Source organism: Saccopteryx leptura, chromosome 3, assembly GCF_036850995.1.
Source record: "Saccopteryx leptura isolate mSacLep1 chromosome 3, mSacLep1_pri_phased_curated, whole genome shotgun sequence".
Taxonomy (NCBI): Eukaryota; Metazoa; Chordata; class Mammalia; order Chiroptera; family Emballonuridae; genus Saccopteryx; species Saccopteryx leptura.
The window spans coordinates 43,749,489-43,772,704 of NC_089505.1; the positions used below are offsets into that span (position 1 = coordinate 43,749,489).

At 38.2% G+C, this 23,216-nt stretch overlaps 1 protein-coding gene across 1 annotated transcript in view; it reads left to right on the forward strand.

The window, feature by feature from the left end:
- Nucleotides 1-23,216, forward strand: part of MAN1A1 (mannosidase alpha class 1A member 1) — a 150,928-nt gene that overhangs the window by 27,945 nt on the left and 99,767 nt on the right. Inside the window, exons 3-4 of the mRNA XM_066373368.1 lie at nt 17,957-18,053; nt 20,521-20,636. Of these exons, the coding sequence (XP_066229465.1) occupies nt 17,957-18,053; nt 20,521-20,636 (213 nt within the window). The remainder of the gene's footprint in view (nt 1-17,956; nt 18,054-20,520; nt 20,637-23,216) is intronic.

A 23,216-nucleotide genomic window follows, 5' to 3' on the forward strand; every position in this document is an offset into this window, starting at 1 on the left:
TAGGTGCTTAAAAATACTTAATAATTGATCATATGGTACAATTACTAACTGTTGCTAAAATATATGATTGTGATCAAATCATAATGGAAATAATTTTTCTTACTGTATTTAATAAATTCATGGCTTATATAAATAGCATCAAAAGGAAGGTTTTAATTGGAGTGGGGATGACATCCACTGTACTCTTTTTAAGTTGTTATGTTACAACTTTGACTCTTCTGGTACAAAGAGAAACACTGAGGCACTTCATTTAAAAGGAACAAACAAACCATTTTCAATACAAACCCTATCTGTCATGCTTTGTCATTAAGGCTAGAAACTACGAAAAGCAGTTTACAATAGAATTACATTTTTAATGGAAAGCTTCACAAGTTTGTTTTTGTGACACACTCTAGAAGTTGTGGAACAGTGATAACTGCTTCTTTACAGACTTCATAATGAAGAGGGATTAGCTTTAAGTGTGATTGGTATCTCTCCAGGGTTTGGACGGAGTCCAGCTTTTCTCCTGCGATCTTGGGCTGTTTGAATGAAGAACCTTGCCTGTCCATAGTCACCAAAGGGTCAAGCTACGTAGCAGTTGAAAACTGGTTAAGGCCTTTTTTTCAAATTTGAAATGACTGTTACCCCAATCTTATTTTGCTACTTCATAATTTAGAGCCTTGTGCTGAAGACATTTTGGAAAAACACTTAACAGCTATGCCAGTGAAATATGGGGAAACGCTTGAGTTTCTCTATCAGTTTGATGGAGGGGGGACCTTGAATTACAGTGAACCAGCATTTATGTGTATTATGATATAGAAAGATATTGTGTTAACAAGATTATCTCAGAAGCAAACATCACAGGACCATGCTCATGGAAGTTTATACACTTCTAAGTGAGTATAATGGCATTTTATTGTGATGGCCTCATCCATGGCTGCAGGAGCCTAAAGGCTAGATAGAGTTCATTCTAAGAAGGCAGTTCTTTTATAAGAGATGGTGACTAGTAGTTCTGAAAATAGTGTTGAGGTGTGAGTTTGGTTTTCAAAGAATAAGGACATTGTATAGGGCTTCAAAGGATGGCGTATCATGGTAGTCATTGGTGTAAGGTGAGTAGAGGCCAGTACCCAGAGGTCCAAGTGGATTAAGGAGAAAAAAGACAAGGGGAACCAGATTGCACCTTAGTAACATTGATAAGACTTACCACATAGACATATAGCCGTGCACAGGTCAGCCCCTGTGGACAGGAATTGAATGTGGTATTGGCTATGGAGCAATAGGTGTCCAGATGTTTGTGAAAGGGATGAACAGTTCAGCCTGGCAGATAGGAACAGGTGGGAATGGAGTTGGGAATTGGAGTCCAGAGATTTCAGCAGGACGGACAGCTGAGCAGTTGCCCCCACTGCCCAACTGGATATGTTCTAGCATTTACTCCCTACCTGGCTGACAAAAGTTGGTCTCCTTCCTTCAGTGACATCATGTCAGTAACCAGCCAGTGTGATGGAAGACTAAGGCTACTGCAGATCTCCACCATTGTCCAGGGTAAACATTTACAGGCCATGTATTTGATCTTTTAGATTCAGGACCTCGAATCTTTGCCAGTAGAGTTCAGAGGTCAAGTTGGTTGCGGGGAGAGTATCCTGCTAATATGGGGCGAAGAAAGCAGGAAGAATGAACAGATCTCTCATAGATCCTGATGGAGTAGGAAAAGGTGAAATATTCTTCTGGCTCTGAGAAGCATTTTAAACAAGGATATTTTAAATCAAGTTAGTGAGTCTAAGCCAAGGACAGTATTTTATATTCAGTACTAGGAAGGTATTTTCTGTCAATGGTAGAAGGTCACATTTCTCTATTTGGAACAACAGTCTTGTTTCCAAAAAGGAAAGATATGGAATTCTAATATTGTTCAAATGGTGAGAAGAAAATATACAATATAAGAGAGTCAGTTTATATGGAAATTAATAGTTGAAGATCACAAGTGTACTGACCTATTTTAAACAAGATTTGGTGTAGTTGCAATAAAACAATGGTAAAAAATGTATTTTTTCAAATATAAGTATATATATATATTTGATAGAATTTTTACATTTAAGAAAAAGAAATTGTAACTCAGCTATGATGCTCTATAAAAGTACAAAATCAAACTTTTTTTAAAGATTTTTAAATTAATTTTTTAGACAGATAGGAGAGAGAGAGAAGGAGGGAGGAGCAGGAAGCATCAACTCCCATATGTGCCTTGACCAGGCAGTCCAGGGTTTTGAACTAACAACCTCAGCATTCCAGGTTGACGCTTTATCCACTGTGCCACCCTAGGTCAAGCCAAAATCAAACATTTCAACTAGTGTTAATTTTACTAAGCAAAAGACTAGTCCAGTATTTAGTAAAAATAGTAATTATAATTTTTAAGCTAGAATTTTTTTTTACACATAATATTATTTTGTATTAGTTTCAGGTATACAGCTTGGTGGTTAGATAAATATATATATATATATATATATATATATATATATATATATATATATATATATATATAATTTTTTTTAAGTGAGAGTAGGGGGCATACAGAAACAGACTCCCACATGTGCCCTGACCAGGATTCACCTGGCAACCCCCATCTGGGACTGATATTCTGCCCTTCTGGGGCCACTGGCAACTGAGCTATTTTTAGCACCTGAGGCTGAGGCTCCACAGAGCCATCCTCAGCATCCAGGGCCAGTGCTCTCCAATCAATCAAGCCATACCTGTGGGAAAAAAGAGAGAGAGAGAGAGAGAGTGGTGATAGGAAAGCAAATGATTGCCTCTTCTCTGTGCCCTGACTGAATTGAACCTAGGACTTTCACATGCCAGGTCAATGCTCTACCACTGAGTCAACCAGCCAGGACTGACAATCATATATTTTACAAAGTATTCTCCCTGATATTTCCAGTCCCAGCCGACACCATACATCATTATTACAGTATTATTTACTATATTTTCTATGCTGTACTTCACATCCAATGACTATTTTGTAACTACCAATCTGTGCTTCTCAATTACTTCACCTTTTCTCCCAGGCCCCCAAAGCTACCCTCTTCTGACAGCTGTCAATCTGTTCTTTGTATTTATATGTCTGTTTCTATTTTGTTTCTTTGTATTGTTTTTTAGATTCCACATGTAAGTTAATCACATGGTATTTGTCTTTCTCTGTCTGACTTATTTCACTTAACATAGTAACTTCTAGCTCCATCCCTGCTATCACAGATTGTAAAATTTCATTCTTTTTACAGCTGAGTAATATTTCATTATATATATGTACTACAGCTTTTTTATCCACTTGCCTGTTGATGGGCGCTTGAGTTGTTTTATAGCTTGTAAATAATACTGCAGTGAACATAGGGGTTCATATATTAACCAGAACCTTTTCTAGATATCTAAGGATAATTTTATAGTTAACAAGAATTGAAATGAAAGTATTAGGATATCAGTTTTTAACGGCACGGTGATAAATTATACCACAGAAAATACCTTAATATGTGAGATTTAATATTAATTTAAATATAGAATAGTCTTCTTTGATAATATTTACTTGAATAATTTATCCCATTTTGAAAAAATATCCTACTTTTTTTCAAGCTAAGTAGAGGAACACAACATCTTCTTTTTCTAGCTTTTTAACCTTCCCCCAAGCCCTGCAATATATCAGACATTTAGACCTTGAACAGAGGACTTTACCCTAAATTCATTGATAAGTCATACAATTTATCATTATATAACTGTTTTGATCAAACCTTTATAGTACCAAACAATACTATGAAAAGAAATAATATGGAGAAAAACTTGCTATTTCTCCAAATTTTAAGTATGGTGTAAGTACAATTTTGATCTGACCATTCATTTAAAAGCTCAACCAAAGGATAGGTACTCAAATGTTTAACGCTTTAGTGGTGACAGTCAATGAGTTAAGTAACATGATAGCCTTGGTTTGAACTTAAGGCATAACTGGGAACAGGCTGTCACTGTCTCCTCCATCATGGCAATGCGTCTAAAGTTCTCCTGGGTTTACACTCATGTGGTAGCAGAACAGCCGCTGTGACAGCACATCCGCCAGCATCACACCTTCATTCAAGGCAGAAAGGAGAGGGGAAATGGGGCTGCTGGCTGGCCTCGCACATGTTTCATTGGCTGAAACTTTGTCACATCACCACCTCTCACTAGAGATAGGCTTGAGAAGCACACATTTGGCTTTTACAGCTTCTGTTCAAGGGACAAGCAAGGAAGAAGGAGATTTTGGTGTGGGATGAATTAGTCGATAGTTAGTATCTGCCTCAAGTAGACGATATATTCATTTTTCCTCATTTTTATTATTGTTTTTCAGTTTTGTGTAGTCTTTTGAAGAGAAGAATTTGACCTCTGTTAATAAACTTGGCATCTTTTTTAAAATTCTTAAATGTATAAAAGCCTGCCTTCTTTTTAAACTGTAAAATAGCTGAACAAAATTGGAACTCATTGTACCCAAAGCTAATACTACTAAGTAATGCGGTCTACTTTAACAGATCACTGAATTTTGCATATATTTAATGCTGGGCACTTGCCATCCAGCAACAGTAGGATGAATGATGATTATCTTTTTCTACTATTTGAAAAATAATTCAGGCTTTATCATATTTTATAGCTCTAACAGAATGGTTAGAGTAATGCATTTTCAGACCAAGGAAATATTTGCCATCACTTACAGAACATCTCAAATGATCTTCTATCATAGGAAAGTGTTTGTTTATAGAGAGGTAGTGATACAAGTATATTAGATGTTAATGCCTGCCTTAAAAATGATACCATATATAATACAAGATAAATTGTTTTTTACCTTAAGTAATAACCTTAGTAACATAGTAGAAGTCTATATGAAACTATAGTAGAAAGAGCATTGAAAAATAGTCTATCTATACTTTATTTTTGCAAGTGTTTAGTAAGAAATCTGATGTTGCTAATTTAGGGGCAATTTATACTGTTACTGACATGTAAAGTCATATTGAGCAATGTGTGTTTTTTCAATAGCCATAAAACAAAATTATGAATATGTAATGTGTTCTGTTAGTGATAATATATTATTTATAAAACCAACAATAAAGGTTGTGAGCTAACTCTATAATGATGCCCAAATAAAGATGAACAGATATCTTTCAAAGGAAGGAAATGGTAGATGTTAAACTTTATGTAAAGCAAAATATTTTTTCAACCTACATAAGATATCTTTATCCTAAGGGCACTAGAAGCAAGAGATATTCTTATTTTCATTTTTGTCTCTTAATCTACCAATACATTTAATGTTTCTTCTCAGTATCAGTGAGGTTTGCAAAAAACATAATAATTAGAAAGTAGTTTGCATATCTTGTTTCCCAAATTCTCATTATTAAAAGTTAATTTTTCCCCAAATAATTAAGTAGGTAATAGGAAACATTCAAAGATATATATCAATAACACAGGGGCTAACAGTTTATTTCGAAGCTTATTTGGAACTTGTGTTCCCCAGATTACATGGGTCACATGCTTAGATCAGGACAGTGTATAAGACATGTATATCATAGGCTTCAAAGTCAGCCTGAATTCAGAGCCAGCCTCCACCCATATGCTAAAGATCTGACCATAGGAAAATTGTATAACCTTTTGATTTCCTCATCTGTGCAAGGGAATGTCAGTAGGGAAACTACCTTCCTTGTAGGGTTGTTGAGAGTCTGAAAGAATATGCAGCTGCTTTGCATATTTCCTGACACATGTTAGATACAAGCTGGCTTCTTCAGTTTTTAAAAATGATGATTACGTACCCTTTGGAGACACACCAAATATGGAGTTTAAGTCTTCCAGAATCACTAATTATTACTCTAAGATTATACTCAGGATCCAGCATTTTTGGTATTCAGTACAAATACTACATTTTATGAGTAATTTTAGAAGTACCACCTTTTTATACAATATTTAAATTATTCCTGTGCCTGAATAATATTATCTAAAACTGTTATCTGCAGTGTACAAAAGGGTTTCTTTCAGAAAATCAGAAAATCATGCATTCTAGAATGACAGTGGGTGTCCCAATTATTTATTAATAATGGACAGTTTTAAGAGCAGTTATTTCAGAAGTTTAAAAAACATTTACCTATGCAACATTTTATAACCAGTATTTTTTATGAATTCTACCTTCACATAGTAATAGCTTGTAAAATTATGATTCATAACCTTTTAGTTAAGAATTTCTGGTTTTAATTTGTAGAGGAAACACTTGTGCCCTGCAACGCTCTGTTTGACAAGAGCTTTATTCATAATTGACAAAACTTGGAAGCCACCAAGATATCTTTTAGAAGGTGAATGAATAAATCAACTGTGATTGATCCAGACAATAGAATATTAATCTAAAAAAAAAGAATTATCAAGCTATGAAATTTTAGACATAGAGGAACCTTAAATTTATATTTACTAAGTGAAAGAAGCCAATTGGAAAGGGCTACATACTATGTAATTTTAACTATATGACATTCTGGACAAGGCAAAACTAGAGACAGGCACAAGATCAGTGGTTGTCAGCAGAGGGTGGGGATGAACAGGCGTCGCCCGGATTTAGGGAGGTGAAATTACTCTGTATAATGGTGGACACAAGTCATTATACATTTATCAAAGTCCATAGTACATGAAACAACAAGAGTGAATATAAACTGTGGACTTCAGGTGATAATGATATGTCAGTAGAGGTCACTGACGTACTCAAGTACCACCCAGGTACATGATGTTGATAATGGAGAGGTTGTGTTGTGTCCCAGCCATGCACATATGAGGAATCGTTATATTTTGTGCTCAATTTTGCTTTGAACCTAAAACTGCTCTAAAAATTAAGTCTACTTAAAGAACATACACACAAAAGAAAAAAGAGAGAAGAAACACTTGTGTCCTACAACATCCTTAATAACTGAAGCAGAACAGGACTTGACTCTCTAGGGCTAGTGGATTGCTGAGAGGGAGAGAGAGAAAGAGAGAGAGAGAGAGAGGAAAAAGACTAAAAAGGGAAATCTGCTAGCTCTTGCTCATTTTTATAAAATTCAATCTAATTATCTTTCACGTATTATTAGTTACACTGTAACTTCATAATATTTGTAAAGTTTAAATAGAGAATATTAAAGAAAAAATAAAAAGTTATTAGTCTTTATGAACTTGATATGTTCATAAACTAATTCCTTAAGGAGAACACATTTCAGTTCTAAAAATATCATTGTGTCACTACTGCAGAAAGGTAAATGTAGTGAAATTTTTAAGCTGTAGAACAACATGCCCAGGGGGAAAGAATGTTTGGACTTGCCTTTTAATTATAGATATTAAACCTACAAAGGGGGCTCTCTTAAGAAATGGAGTAGAAAGAATTAGAAAGGAAGAGTTCACAGCCTTGCTGTTCCTCTGAGCCATGCTGGGCCTCAGTTTGCTAATCTGTAAAATGGGGTCATGATACCCCAGAGAGCTGATGCAAAGATGAAGAGTGTGATGAGTTGTTTCAAGTTCCCCACTCAGTTTCTCATGATAGGCGTTTGACAAAGTTAAGTCACTTCCTTTTTTTCAGCTTCTCTGGTTGCATTTGGAGAACAGAGTATTTAGAATTCTAAATGCTTTCTAAAATGTGAAACTACCACTCATCTAGAAAAAAGAGAATTACTGAGAAGCGTATGCATAATGCTTTCTATATCTCAAGTCTCCAGGACCTCAGTCATTTTTGGCAGAGAGATAGGGCGACAGTGCGACGGGGGCAGTCCCTTTGGGCACTGAGGGCAGCCCGCGCCAGGAGCAAGCGGGCGCTGCTGGCTGAGTGGTGGGAGCAGGCGTGAGGGAGCGCCGTGCCCACAGGCTGAGGCAGTGCAGTCAGGTCTCAACAGGTGCAGACTGTTGGTCTGTGGGCTGTCTGTGGCTCACAGACATATTTTTTACCCTTAGCTAACATACCATTTTTTTTTCTAGACCCATGGAAAACATTTTCCATAGTATTTTTTAATGGCTTTAAGTCAGGGCCTTTACTTTTGCTTTGCCAAATCTCCATCATTTTCAGTTGTCCTAGACCTGGTCATTCTGTTGCTGTCTGGTCCCTGAGCTTTATGACCCCTCTTTCCAGCCCAAGTCAGAGCAGGGCCCAAGCCAGGGAGCAGGCCGTGGCTGCAGAGCCAGGATTTGAGTGTGTTCTCTCTGTCCTCGGGTTGCCAGATGAAGTGCAGGGCTCTCTGTGAAACACGCATAGCAGACAAACAGCAATACTTTTTTTAGCATAAGTATGTCCCATGCAATCTATTTATTTCTTAAAGCTGGCACCTTTCTCTGTCCTCATTTATAATTTATGCCCTGCCAACATTAGGAACTCAGTAAGTAGTAATTGTCATTGCAACATTGAGAAAAAGAATCTTGGAAATAGAACACCTTAGCCGCCTTGGGGAAAGGGAGAGAAAAATTGATCAAGGCGTGTGAATGAGTGTCTTAATTTGATATGGGTAAAGTTGGAAACTCACGGCTGAGGGTGTTTTTCACTGTGCTGGTTGATGACAGATAAGAAGGTGACTGGACTGAGGCCCTTGATCAGTGAAAAACTGTGTCAAGAGCAGATCATTCCTAGGGCTATCTCAGGTCGCATCTTGATGTTAAAATGAGAGGGTATTAAATGCTGGAATTCTGAAAGACTCCTGGCCAGTGAATGCAGAGTCATACCAAGCTCTGTGTCTGTCACCTCTAGGTGACATTGGCCTCTTTCCTGTTTTGTTCATTAACTTCTCCCGAATTGCCCTGCCCACTTCAGTGTAGTTACGTGTCCTCTTGCCTTCTGGCTGTTCTCCCTTATCTTGTTTAACTCCTGTGACCTAGAAGGACCGTGAGGAGGTGGCATGGATGAAGGCCAGGGACACTCACTGGATATCTTCCACTGGCCAGGAGTATTATCAGATGTGATCTCCAGACCATATTGTGAGGAAGATAATGTTATTCTTTTCTTTCTATTTATTTTTGAGACCAGTTTTAATATCATAGCAAAATTGAGTGGGAATATATCCCTGAGTTTGCATATAGAGTTTGCATATATCCCTGGCCAAAAACATCCCCTCTGTCCCCACTATTAACATCATGTATCACAGGAATATGTTTGTTAGCATCAATTATTGTTTTGTTTTTAATTTACAAATTAAATTTAATGGGATGACATTGATCAATAGTATTACATCAGTTTCAGGTAGACATTTCTATAGCATTTGAACTGTTGATTACGTTCTCTGCCCATCATGCAATGTCAAATCATTTCCATCACCTATATTTGTCCTTCTTTACTCCTCTCTCCCTGGTAACCACTTCATTTTTATCTATGTCCATGAGTCTCTGTTTTATATGCCACCTATGTGTGAAATCATACAGTTCTTAGCTTTTTCTGATTTACTTATTTCACTCAGTATAATATTCTCAAGGTCCATCCATGTTGTTGTAAATGCCAATATGTCATCATTTTTTATGGCTGAGTAGTATATAATAAAACTAACAAAGCTCAGCAATAAACAAGGAAACCATCCAATTAAAAAATGGGAAGAGGACCTGGTCAGACACTTCTCCCAAGAAGACATACAGATGGCCCAACAGATATATGAAAAGGTGCTCATCTTCACTAGGTATTAGAGAAACACAAATCAAAACTACATTGCGATACTAACTCACACCTGTTAGATTGGCTGTTATTAACAAGACAGGTAATAACAAGTATTAGAAAGGCTGTGGAGAAAAAGGAACCCTCATTCACTGCTGGTGGGAATGTAAACTGGTACAGCCATTGTGAAAGAAAGTAGGTGGTTCCTCAAAAAATTAAGAATAGAACTACCATATGACCCAGCAATCCCTTGACTGGGTATCTGTAGTACTCCAGCCCGCTGGGAACTACCAGTGTCGCGTGGAAGAAACCTACTCAAGACACAAACTTATGGCAAGAGGAAGAGGGGGAGGCCTACCAAGGAAGGCAAGGAAGACCTGCATTTTCTTCTCCCTTAGCTTTTATTGATCAGAAGCAGAGCAGAGGTAACAGGATTACAAGGAAGGGAGGTCAGGTGATAAGGGGAAAGAATGACTAATGGCCATTTTGCTGACATGGAGAAAGGGCTAATTTGATAGTACATTCTTTTTCTTTTGCTAATTAACAAGTGCAAAGGAAGGGCAATCTAGAACCTCTAGGCTAATTTTCTGAAGCCTGTTCACATGCATTCCTTTCTGTCTGCACAAAGGTCACTCACACAGCTTCTTAGTGTTTGCATCCAAGAGACATTCACTCAGGGCTTTTAACTAAAATTCCCCAATTCAATTCATAGAGGGTTCAAGGTTAGATGGGTGATTCCCTATAGGTATCTACCCCCAAAACTCAAAAACATTGGTACGTAAAGACACATGCACCCCATGTTCACCACAGCATTATTAATGGTGGCCAAGACATGTAAATACCCAAAGTGTCCCTCGGTAGAGGATTGGATAAAGAAGGTGTGGTACAATGTTTAACAAACATTGATTATTGTTTGTTAAAGATGAGAAAACTAAGAGTTTGAGAGGTCAGACCTGTGGCAGCCATCCTCAGCAGCAGGACCACCCCTGGCGGTGTTCCTGCTGGTCCTCTTGGGCTCCGTCCCCTTGGGAAATGTAGGCAGAGGGCTGGCATCAGATGAGAAGTGGTGGCTAGATTGTTGTCTGATAGTCACATATCTAGAAATTCTTTTCCAACAAACGAGAGGGTTTGGGTAAACTGAAACTTGATTCCCCCTCAAGTTACATTTTATCTTCTTCTTTTCTTTATTTGCCAGTTCTAACACAGAGTAAAATAAAAAGTTGGTACAATGATTCTAAAAGTGTGCTGTGTTGAGCTTTTATCTCAAAGTTGTAGAAGTTAGTTTCATGTTGACAATCAAGTGATTTTCAGGCAAAGTTTTGTGAACACTACCCTCCGGCTTTTAAAATTATTATTTTTTTCCCCCAAAGTCTTAACTGTGAGTATAATTTTAAGAGGGAAGGCCATGAATTTCTGTTTTAACAATCCGATAGGTAGATTGACCTGCCACCAAGAGCTCCCTGAACTAGAAACAGCCCTTCATTTCCTTTTGAACAGTGGAAATGTGTCATTGGTCTGCAAGCCTTCCCTTTCATAAAATGACAAGTAGTTGTGTAAATGAGCCAACCATGGACTTTGGGTCCCCAGGTTGCTTATTACTTCACTGCAAACTGCGACTTGTTAGCACCAAATCTAGCTGGCACCAAATTCAAATTTTTGCACATCCAATTGTTTTTAATACAAGCAGACTTTTAGCCATTTAGAGCCTGCCTGCTTTACATACCCTGCAAAACCTTACTCGGCATCTGTTGGCCATTGATAAGATAAAGCCTTGTGGTTATAAAACTCCAAGCCGCTGCTGCCTTTTGGAGTCCTCTGACCCAGAGATTCTCTACCATCCTCTGAGTGACAGCACTTACACATGCAAGCCCCTCTCTGGGAATTTTCCTGCCTTTCCCCTTCTGGATGCTGACTCCTCCCCTTAACCCTCTGGGCAGTGTCATGCTTGGGAGGCTGTTCCTCTCATGCAGTCCTGTCCAAGCACCACCCCATAAAGCTTGTTGAGTATTGCTTACCATCAGGGTATATCCTCTTTTTTTCTACATCAGCCCTAAAATTCCTCAGGCAAACTAGGCACAACCAAGATTTCAAAAAAGCCAGTATATGAACCTTCAGAACCAAAGCTGATTCATACTGCCTTAAAACTGGAGAAGACTCTTTGTAGAAATGATCTCTATTCTTTCTTCCTTCGTCTTTGAATACCAAATAGTTGTATATATTTATAGAGAGGTTTTGTGTACTATATAGGTTTGCCTGGTTTTGTGTAGATCGGGCCATCCTGTTTATTATAGCATATGTTACTAGAAAAAAGTATGAAGCTCTTTCACATTGCAAAGACCAGAGACATGCTTGAATTTTTAATAAAAATAATTATATTATTTTTATTAAATGCCTGTAAGTTATCAAGCATTTACTATGTGTCAAGTGACATAGTAAGCTCTTTACATGCATTATTTTATTTAATCATTTAGTAACGAGTGAGACTGGTATTTTTTTTTTAATTTGCATTTATGGGTGCAAGAAGTGAGCTCACAGTGACTAATTGTCTCATTAAGGGTCAGTGATGGCTGAGCTCAGATAGAAACCCAGTTTGTCAGCTGCCCCTGCCTGGGACCTGCTCTTATTCATTCCTCCTCAGTGAGTGAGAGGTCTTCAATAAGGACACATGGAGACTAAAGTAAAAGTCTCAGTAGCCAAAGGGCAGTTCCATGGAGTTTAGCTCATTCATCAACATTCAGAATTTAATAACATGGCTTATAGTTCCCTAGCAGATCTGCAGTCCTGACATCACTCCCCTGCCCACCGCCCAGCCGCCTCTGACGTCTCTCTCCTTGCCATTTGTCTCCTGCTTTCTCCTCATGGTCTCAGTTGCCTCGTGGCTCCTTTTTATGGTTTTTCCCCTTTGTGTATTTGTATTTCTCTGCTCCTGCATTTCCTGTGAATATCTCCCAGTTATACTGTTATACTTCCATTGGTAGGGTAGATGGCAGGTTGGCCCATTCATTGGAGAGTGCTTCACACCTGAGTGCCTGACCTGCAGCACTCACGGCCAACTCTCAATTGTCCACCCTCAGGTCAGGCACCAGGCCCTGAATCGGTCGGCGTGGGCTGGGGACCCAGATCACACTGTATAAACTATAGAAATTTTGTATAAGACCCGCCAGGAAGGGGTTATAAATGGGACTTGAACTTGTAGCCTCTTTTAAGGGGGCAGTGAAAGCTGAAAGTTTCTTTTTAAGTTGAAATTTTATTTTTTTAACTTAGATTTTATATATATATATATATATTTTTTTTAATTAAGTGAGAAGATGAGAGGCAGGAAGGTAGAGAGACAGACTCCTGCATGCTCCCCGAGTGGGATCTACCCAGCAAGCCCACTAGGGGACAATACTCTACCTGTCTGGGGCCACTACTCTGTTGCTTGGCAACTGAGCTATTTTAGCATCTGAGGCGAGGCCATAGAGCTATGCTCAGCACCCAGGGCCAACTTGCTTGAACCATTCGAGCCATGGCTATGAGAGAGAGAGATAGAAGGGGGAATGGAGAAGCAGATAGTTGCTTCTCCTGTGTGCCCTGACTGGGAATCGAACCTGAGACTTCCACACACCAGGCCAATGTTCTACAGGTAAATCAACTGGCCAGGGCCAGATTTTTAAAATTTAAGTATAGTTGGTGTACAATATAATATCAGTTACCATAATATTAGTTTCAGATGTAAGATAAAGTGATTGGACATTTGTACATCTTATAATGTGATAACCCTACTTATTCTAGTAATCATCTGTCACCATGCAGACTTATCCTAATATGAATACTATATTCCCCTTCACTTTTTTTCACTCATCCCCCATCCCTCTGGCAACTATCTCTTTGGACTCTGTTTCTATGTATCTGTTATTGTTTTGTTTGTTCTCTTTTATTTTAATGTCTCTTAGATTCTACATGTAAGTGAAACGACACTGTATTTGTCTTTCTCTGTTGGACTTATTTTGCTTAGCATAATACCCTCTATGTTCATTCATGTTGTAGCAAATAGCAAGATTTTATTTTTATTGCAGTAATATTCCATTGTACATATATACTACATCTTTATCCATTCATGTATCAGTGGACTCTTAGATTGTTTCTATATCTTGGTTATTGTAAATAGTGCTGCAGTGAACATAGGGGCAATTATGTCTTAGTGTTTTCATTTTCTTTGGATAAATACCCAGAAGTGGAATTGCTGGGTCATATGGTAACCTGGTTAGCAAAAGTGTGGAGATTTTCAAAAATGTTTTTAATGTATCTGTTGTGAATAACTTAAAATCATATGATTAAAACATCTGTTAGTTGGCTCTGGCTGGTGGTTTAATGGATAGAGTATCAGTCCAGTGTACGGATGTCCCAGGTTTGATTCCCAGTCAGGGTACACAGGAGAAGTGACTATCTGCTTCTCCCTGCCTTGCTCTCCCATCTCTTCCTCTTCCCTTCCTGCAGCTATTGACTCAGCTGGTTCAAGTGTGGCCCCTGCCACTGAGGATAGCTTCATTGGAGTGCATCAGCCTCAGGTGTTAGAAATAGCTTGGTACTCAAGCATTGGCCTATGATAGGGTTGTAGGGTGGATCCTGGTCAAGGTACATATAGAAGTCTGCCTCGCTATCTCCCCTTTTCTCACCTAAAATAAATAAATTAATTAATTAATTTTAAAAAATCCATAAGTAAAAATATTTGCTAAGGGTAGTTTCTGTCAAAAAACATGTAACTTCTGAAATCAACACATACCTAGAGAAATTTAAGCATATATTTTTTTATTCATGGCTTTGCATGTCCTTGATTAGGTCAGGTCTTAAAATTAAAAATGAACTGTTAGGTACAACAGTTGACTGTGCACAACATTTAATTCGTTTTCTTCTTGTTCTCTTATATATATATAAACATATACAAGTATGTAAGAAAAAAAAATATGAAGCTTCCATACATTACCTATTTGATTATCAGCATGCTAAAATAATGTATACTTCCCTTCTAGTTTTTTAGCATCTTGTTATTTATAGTATAACTGACTCCTCAGTAAATGACATTGCCTAATTACTCAGCCCTGGTACCAAATGAGAAGAAACTGCTAATAGAAGAATCTTCTATAAACATAGAGTCAAGGGGAAGTCATGCTATTTTTTTGTATATTTTATGCCTTGATTCCAGCTTCTCTGGGTAAAAATAATGGATTGCTATTAGGAAATTATTTTGTCATTTTCTCTTATTTGTTACCATTCATATCATGCATTAGCTGTACCTTTCACTAATGAAAATATAATTTTGGAGGAAAAAATAAAATTTTGGCTTGCTTTCAATTTATCTTTTTTCATGAGGGGTTCAATATTGCATTTGAAGCCCCAATCAACATCTAGTTTAGGCCTATTTTAATCCCGTACTTGGGATGCCTGGCTGTAGAACCCTAATTAAGTTGACGAAAGACTACAAAATGAAATTAAGGAGCCTGTGCAGAGGGGGTTTAATCCTATCCATGAACTTTTAGGTTGGTAGTTGAATTTTTAAAAAGTGACCTTCTTGTCCTTTCAGCTCACAAGCACACCAAGTCTGGAGAGATTAAATGCCTGTATCCCCATGGTCCCTCAGCTGGTCAGCAGCTTAATGCTGTAAAATTAGAAGCTGGTGGCATTGTGATATTTTCAGATATTTGTATAAGTCATAAACCTGAGTTACAAAGTTGATTTTATGTATGACTTGTAAATTCGATCTGTTCTTTTGCATGCGTGCACACGCACAGGGTGTCGTGTGGGGCTCCAACATGGCGCACCACTTCCAGAGGTCATCAGTCTCTGGAATTAGATTCCTGGAGGAACTACTCTTGATGCTCCACTAAGGGCATTTTGACCACCTTGTTTTCTTTTTATTTTCTCACTTTAACTCATAGAAATTCCATGGAATGAGGGACCCGTTTTGAGAAACATGTCCCAGAAACTGGGAATGTAGGAAGCTAAGCAATCAATGTCAGATTTTTCCTTGGGGAAAAAAGATAAGAAAAGTTAATAGACACAACAGAGATAACTCAAGCAAGTTCTGTAACTTGGTATAAATGATCATTTTTGACAGAGCAACTGTCTGCGATAGGAGAGCTTTATTCTCTTTGGAGTCATTGATAGGGTGTGGCACTGGCTTCCATTCAGACTTGGAGCTGAAACAAACCATTTTTTTTCTGATCTTGGGTCCTATGTATTCCAGGCACTTTTGAAATTATAAAGTACTTTTTTTTCTTTTGAAATTTACATAAATGGAAAGTTTACCAAATGTAACACATTTAATAGGAAACCAAACCAATATCAGATGTAATCTCAAGGTGTTTTTATGACTTTTGTTTTTAGCAAGGAAGACAGACATACAGACAAGGGAGAGAGATGAGAAGTATCAACTTGAAGTTCCATCTCTTTAGTTGTTCTTTCCTCTCATAGTGCCTTGATGGGGGGGAGGAGGGACTCAAGCCAAGCCAGTGACCCCTTGCTCAAGCCAGCAACCATAGGGTCGTGTCAATGATCCCATGCTCAAGCCAGTGACCTTGGGGTTTTGAACCTGGGTCCTCAGCATCTCAGGTCAACACTCTATCCGCTATGCCACCACCAGTCAGGCTGTTTTTATGATTTTTTTATACTTAGTCTTTTCAGGGGCTCATTGGTTTCTATTTCTGTGATGTTCATTTAAATGGTTTCAGCATAGGTTTAAAGTTTAGTAAAGTGATTACCCACCATGTGCCAAGTCGTGTGCTGGGTGCAGTCATGTAGGCCATGTTCATGTAATCCTTACATGTGCACCCCACGAAGAATTGTAATCCCATTTTTTCAAATAAAAACATTTTCACAAAAACTGACTTGTCCATGATTATGTGGTCTTACTGGGATTATAAATCAGGTTACTTTATCCTCAAATCTGTTATACTTTACAATAAAATTAATTTTCTTCTTATAAGGAGAAAATCTTAAAACACTACCCTATATGCATTTTATTGATTGTTGAAAGATCAACAGTCTGATTCATCAAAGGAAGGTTCTGGCACTGACTCATGAAAGGAAGATGATGCGGTGTGTTGGGTAATGCCATGGGGTTTGGAGGCGGGTCACACTGGGATGGACCCTGGCTCCTCAGCTGTGGAGGATTGTCATGACTGAGTAAAGCTGTTTGGGTTTTAATTTCCACGCCTCAGTTTCTTCATCTACGAAACAATAGTAATACAATACATTTTATTGGGTTCTAATGAGAATTGGGTACAATATTTAATGTAGAGCATTTAGCAGAGTTTCCAGCAGATAGTACAGATTTAAAACATTTTTAAATTTATTTGAATAACATTGATAATAACATTATATAAGTGTCAGGTGTACAACATTACAATTCAGCATCTGCATGCTCACTACCTGAAGTGAGCTAATTTCCTTCAATTACCGTATATTAGACCCCCTCTACCCACTTTATCCTTTCCCATCTGCCTTCCCTTCTGGTAACCACCATCCTGTTGTCTGTATCTTTGAGTTTGTTCTTCTTTGTTTTGTTTGTTCTTCTTATTTTGTTTGTTCATTTGGTACTTTTAGTTTTATACCCCCATATATGAGTGAAATAATATATTTTTTGTCCTTTTCTGTATGATTTATTTCAGTTGGCCTAATACCCTCAAGATCTATTCATGTTGTTGCAAATGGCAGTATTTAGTCTTTTTAGGGCTGAGTAGTTTTCCATTGTATATATGTACTTTATCTTCTTCATTCAGTGGGCACTTACATTGTTTCCGTGTCTTAGCTATTGTATATAGTGCTGCAGTGAACAAAGGGAGTACAGATTCTGGTAGCCATTATTAATAGCAATCGAGAGAGGAAGGTAACGTTCACATTGGTTAAACAAAGTGATAATCTTAGATATTTGTCTGGGATATTTGTGATATACCATGAGGATAAACAGAAAACCTTGTATAAAAGTATAAATTTTAAATAGAGTCTTTGCAGATTTAATCTGTCATGAGAATGAAATAGATAAGTTTAGGAATGATTCATCCTTTTAGGGATAAGCTGAACTTCTCTTTTTGGAAACTGACTTTTGAAAATGATGTGTGTCTTAAATAGGATTAAATGGATTCAAAAAAGAAAATCTCCATTTATAAACATAAAGGGGTGATATGTATATGTATGTGTGTATGTATGTGTTCTAGCTTATTCCTTATTCATACTATTGTCACCATTTTAATTATCTTTTTAACTAAAACTGTGAGTTTTAATATTTTAACTTTTATGTCTTTATTGTATTGTATAATCTATTTTGTAGCAAATACATCTCAAATTAAATTATAATCCCATTTTTATTTCTTTTCTCAGATGATGAAACATGCTTGGAATAATTATAAACGTTATGCCTGGGGATTAAATGAACTGAAACCTGTATCAAAAGAGGGCCATTCCAGCAGTTTGTTTGGTGAGTAGAATATACATTGTGTTACTTGTCTCAACACAAGTGACAGTAACTTCTCTCTAACTGACTGAACTTGTGGGTGGTAGAGATGTTTGTGTGACCCCCCCAGACCGTGTTGCTAGGAAACTTGCACACCTGATGGAGTTATCTGCAAGGACTGTGCATAGTGTATCCTTCAGACAGAGCACTGGCGCATGTCAGACCCACCCGCATGCTTTTGAAAATACTGATACCAGAGATTCTCATCTAAAGCATTTGGATACAGCCTCATGGTTTACTAGATCCCAGGATGATACCCAGCAGGGAAGCATTTGGTCAGCTGCATTAAGTGCTTTCTATCAGGTGAAAGCTGTGTCTTGATCAATAATCTGGCCACGGCAGCCAGCCGTGACTGTCACTGTATCTCCCTGACCCTCTCCTTTGGCTCTAGGTTTCTCCTGTTCGCTCCATGGAAGAGAAAGTGAGGGTGGATTAGATTATGATCTGAATTTCCATTTATACACTTGGGCATGCTTTAATGTATTTGTTCCTCACAGCGTCTGTGATTGGTGCTGTGGGTATTAGTAACATTCCCATTGTGGAGGCGAGGAAGCTAAGGAGCGGAAAGTTCAGATGGATTCCTTGGGTCACAAAGCTACCCAGTGTTCTTTCCCCTGCACTGGATAACCCTTTTTAGCCCCAGTATTTTATCTGTAAGTAGCAGAATTAAGAGAATGGAGTCTTACTCTGACAGTTCACCATAGAATAAATGTTACTTTCTATACTTTATTTTATTTTTTATAAAGATTTTATTTATTCATTATAGAGAGGGGAGAGAGAGAGAGAGAGAGAGAAGGGGGGAGGATCAGAAAGCATCAACTCCATATGTGCCTTGACCAGGTAAGCCCAGGGTTTTGAACCGGTGACCTCAGCATTTCCAGGTTGACGCTTTATCCACTGCGCCACCACAGGTCAGGCCACTTTCTATACTTTAACTGAAAGTATTAAGTAATATCAAATCATATCACAAATGACAGCAATAGCTGACACTGTATAGTAAGTGCCATTGATGCATCTCTCAGTTAACTTCATTATTATACACATTTTATAGATGAGAAAAATGAAGCTCAGAGTACAGCTTGCCCAGTATTAGCCACCTACTGACTGTCTGATTTGGGTCTTTACCCAGGTTGGCTAAGGGCAGACTGCTCCTAGTCACCACACCATGCTTTTCACTCATTTAGGACCTTCCATGTATTTGGCTCTACTGCCAGCACTGGTGTTAATAAACACAATGCAAGTCTTTGCAGAGTTCATGGCATACTGCTGAAGACTTTTTTGGTAAATACCGATTGTCAAAGCATTAGGTGATTCAGTAGATATTCATGCGAAGTTCTGAGGAACCAATAGGATCTCAGGGAGAGGGAAGGATGTTCAGTATAAGAACAGGTCGGGAGAGCTTGGAAGGGTAGAAGAAAGGCTGGTTGGTCTATCACGGTGACACATTTTAGAGATGAAGAGAGCCTAAACCTGGAGTGGTGACAGTTAAAGTGATTTCAGATGTTTCTGAAGTAGTGTTTTGAGAACATGGTCACCATTTAATATGGGTGACGAGCCATAGGAATTGAGGAGAGAAACTCGGAAACTTCAGGCCAACTCAGAAGCCGTTATTTGTCATGGTTTACTGTAACTTTTTAAATGCCATTCCATTTTTGCTTTTATCTCTATAAAGTTTCTCATACCATTATGAAATCAGTTATGTGTAAATTTTCCATAATCAAACAGATTATTTGGTTCTCTGTTATATTGATGGTTTTAAAATTTATTATTGAACATTAAAAACCTACTAAGTCTCTTACTATGGAGTGTGCAGATGAACAAAACATGACTTCTGTATTTTAAGGAAGTTTACAGACTAGAAGAGATGCGTATAAGTAATTGTTATAGAAGACAGAAAATACAAAAGCTATGTAAATCAAGGGAGTTGAGGAAATAAATCAGTCAGGAGTGACGAGGTGGTGGTGGGGAGGTTAGGATCATTCAGGGTTTCAAAGAGGGACCCAAGTTCCACTGTAGAGTGATAGTTCTTAGAGCTAATACTAACACTTTTAGAGCTAATTCAATTGAAACAGTTCTACACAGGTACACCTTGATATAATGACATTAAAGTTAGTATGTGTTGCTACTGTTTCTTAGGTCTATGTTTTTCTTAGAGAATGCAATCACGAATGAAATTTCTGAGATTGATTTTCTACAACTCAGAAGAAACTTTAAAGATTAATTTATTCATCTATAGCCTGTGATAATTTTTAGATTGGCTTTGGTACAGTTTTAAAATTTTCCTTCACTCTAAGAATTTTAGACTGTGTTCAGTATTACTGTTTATTAATAAATTCAGTATCACCTTCTCCCTTTCCAAGGTATGGTCAATTTGCATGTATCTTATCTGTCAGAGTAATATACTGAATAAACATTTTTCTGGTATTTTCAGGTAACATCAAAGGAGCAACAATTGTAGATGCTCTGGATACACTTTTTATCATGGAAATGAAAGATGAATTTGAAGAGGCAAAATCATGGGTTGAAGAAAATCTAGATTTTAATGTGGTAAGTTAAACAGAAGTTGCAAGTTTGGTTCTTAAATTTCAGTTAATATGGATAAATTCTGTTGTTCGAGACATCATTGTGTTGTACCCTAGCAGAAACAAAGTATGCAACTTTTAAGTAGTATCATGCTATGTTTTTAATATATCCTCCCTTACTACACAAGTACATGTCTTTGTTTTTTGGCAATTTAAAAGTAAGAAAAAAGAAATGAATATTTCGTGAGGCCTACATGTACCAAATATTCTTACTCAAGTCCCACAAAAACCCTGCGAGTCAGGTATTGTTTTCACACCTTTACAGATAGGAAATTGAGCCTCAGAGCTTGTAGCAGACCACACAGCAGTTCCCAGTCTGAGCTTTGAGCTGGGAGTGGGACACAGCTGTGTGGCTCTAAGGCTCACACTTGTGCACTAAGCCAAGGTGCATTGTTAAGACTTTGTCAAATTAACATTTGTTAAGGGGAGCACAGGGTGCCAGATGGGGAGCTGAAGTTTAAGAAAAGACCACAAGAGAAATTGAAATAGAAACTGATTACTCACAGATCCTAAGTTAATAAGGCTTGTTCCTAGGGACCACGAAGGAAGGTCAAGGCATAATACAGACAGGCTGAAAGACAGGACCTGGTGCACATGCCTTTATTAGGGTGGGTAGAATGCTTTGGAGTTCCCAGGCTAAGGCCAGATGGGTCCATTCAACCCCCCCCCCCCAAAAAAAAAGCAGAGTTTGATAAACCCAGTAGGGGTCTTTCTAAGGGGCTCACCAGGGAAGGCCCGGGAGGTGGGGAGTCTCATCACAAGGGCTGTCTAGGGAGTCATATCAGGAACTAACATTTGCTTGTAACTCCGCTCACTCTATCTGGGGCATGTGCTGACTTGGGGGGCTAGTTTCAGTTTCCGGGGCCCACAGGCCACCTGGCCGCACAAACCAGGTGCGGAGGCAGTAATACCACGGAGAGCTTAGCTCAGCGCTCCACAGCTTCCCGCAGCAGCTGCTTCCATCTTCCCTCAGATGGGCTTCAAACTTGGTTGATTGTATACCCTGAAGTATAAAATTTGTCAGTATACATTTTAAATATTTTTAAATTTTTGGCCTGACCTGTGGTGGCGCAGTGGGATAAAGCGTCGACCTGGAACACTGAGGTAGCCGGTTCCAAACCTTGGGCTTGCCTGGTCAAGGCACATATGGGAGTTGATGCTTCCTGCTCCTCCCCCTTCTCTCTCTCTCTCTCTGTCTCTCTCTCTCTCTCCTCTCTCTCTAAAAAAATCAATAAATAAAATATTAAAATATATATATATATATTTTTAAATTTTTTGTACATGTGCTATTATTCTTAACGAATACCTCAAAACCCATTGTACACCAAGGAGAAAGTTCAGAAGGAAGGTGGGTGGCCACTTCTGATACTTCCTGACAACGCTGCTTCGGAAGGAGCAAGGGCTGCACAGGTGGAGCTCTGTGTTCAGTGCAAGTGTCTGGAGAGGTGCATAGATCTGGGCGGAAAAACTGAAGATACACTCCAGCGGGATGGAGAGGGGCCGGTTTTAATTTAAAAATAATCCTAGGACACAGCTTCTAAAGCAGATCCTTCGTTATTCCTTACTCATTCATTCATTCATGTATTAATTATTTACTAAATATCTATTAAGTGTCAGGTACTTACTGTCCTGAACATATAGTCTAGGAGAAGTAGTCCAAGCACCCAGCTATGGTTGCATTTCCTTCAAAAGGCAGAAAGGAAGGGGGAAACTAGACTTAGAGAGTACTGAGACGTACCAGGTGCTCTTTTTCATAGGCTGTCTCATTTAGTCTTCGTGATAACTATACAGGGAAATAATATTTTCCTATTTTTATAGATCAAGAGGTGCTTGTGTAGTCGGCCCAAAGTCAGGCAGCGAGAGCTGTGATTTGAACAAGGTCTGCCTTGCTCAGTCTCTCTGTTTTTATTGGAGAGGAATTGCAGAGTTGAGAAATACCTAGGTGGACAGAATTTGAGTCCTCCAAGGTTAGGTGTGTAATCTTAGTATCACAGTACTCACGAAGTGCATTGTTCCGTAGGTATTCACTATATATTAATTAATATATCTTGTCCTGCTTCCCGACAGACTCAGCGGAAGAGGAGCTGACAGTGCAAGGGTGGCTGCATTGTCGCTTAGTTTTATACGGTTGAAATGATCTGGAGTTTCAAGTGCAGTTGATCCACTTGTTTTTACCTAATCTACTTCCAGAATGGATTTTTGGTGGCTCCTGTTATAGGAAGATAATTAACATAAAGACAAATGGTCCAGAGTTTCGTATTTGGGCATTTCTAAATTCAGTACTGAACTTCCTGTTCTTTACTGTCACTTTAAAGATGTATTGATTACCTAGATCCTTAAATGAGAAATATTGAAAAGTATCTTCAGTAGTGAATTTTGTAGAGTATGTAGAAATTTTCTTCCGATAACAATTTCTTATATAAATGCTTCGTGAAAGCCAAAGCTGTATTAAAATTATCCTTAAAAAGCTTTGTTCCGCATTGAGTAAAGCGATACCTCTGTATGAGAGGCCAGGTGTTGAGAATGACAAAGGAGAGGTGATTAG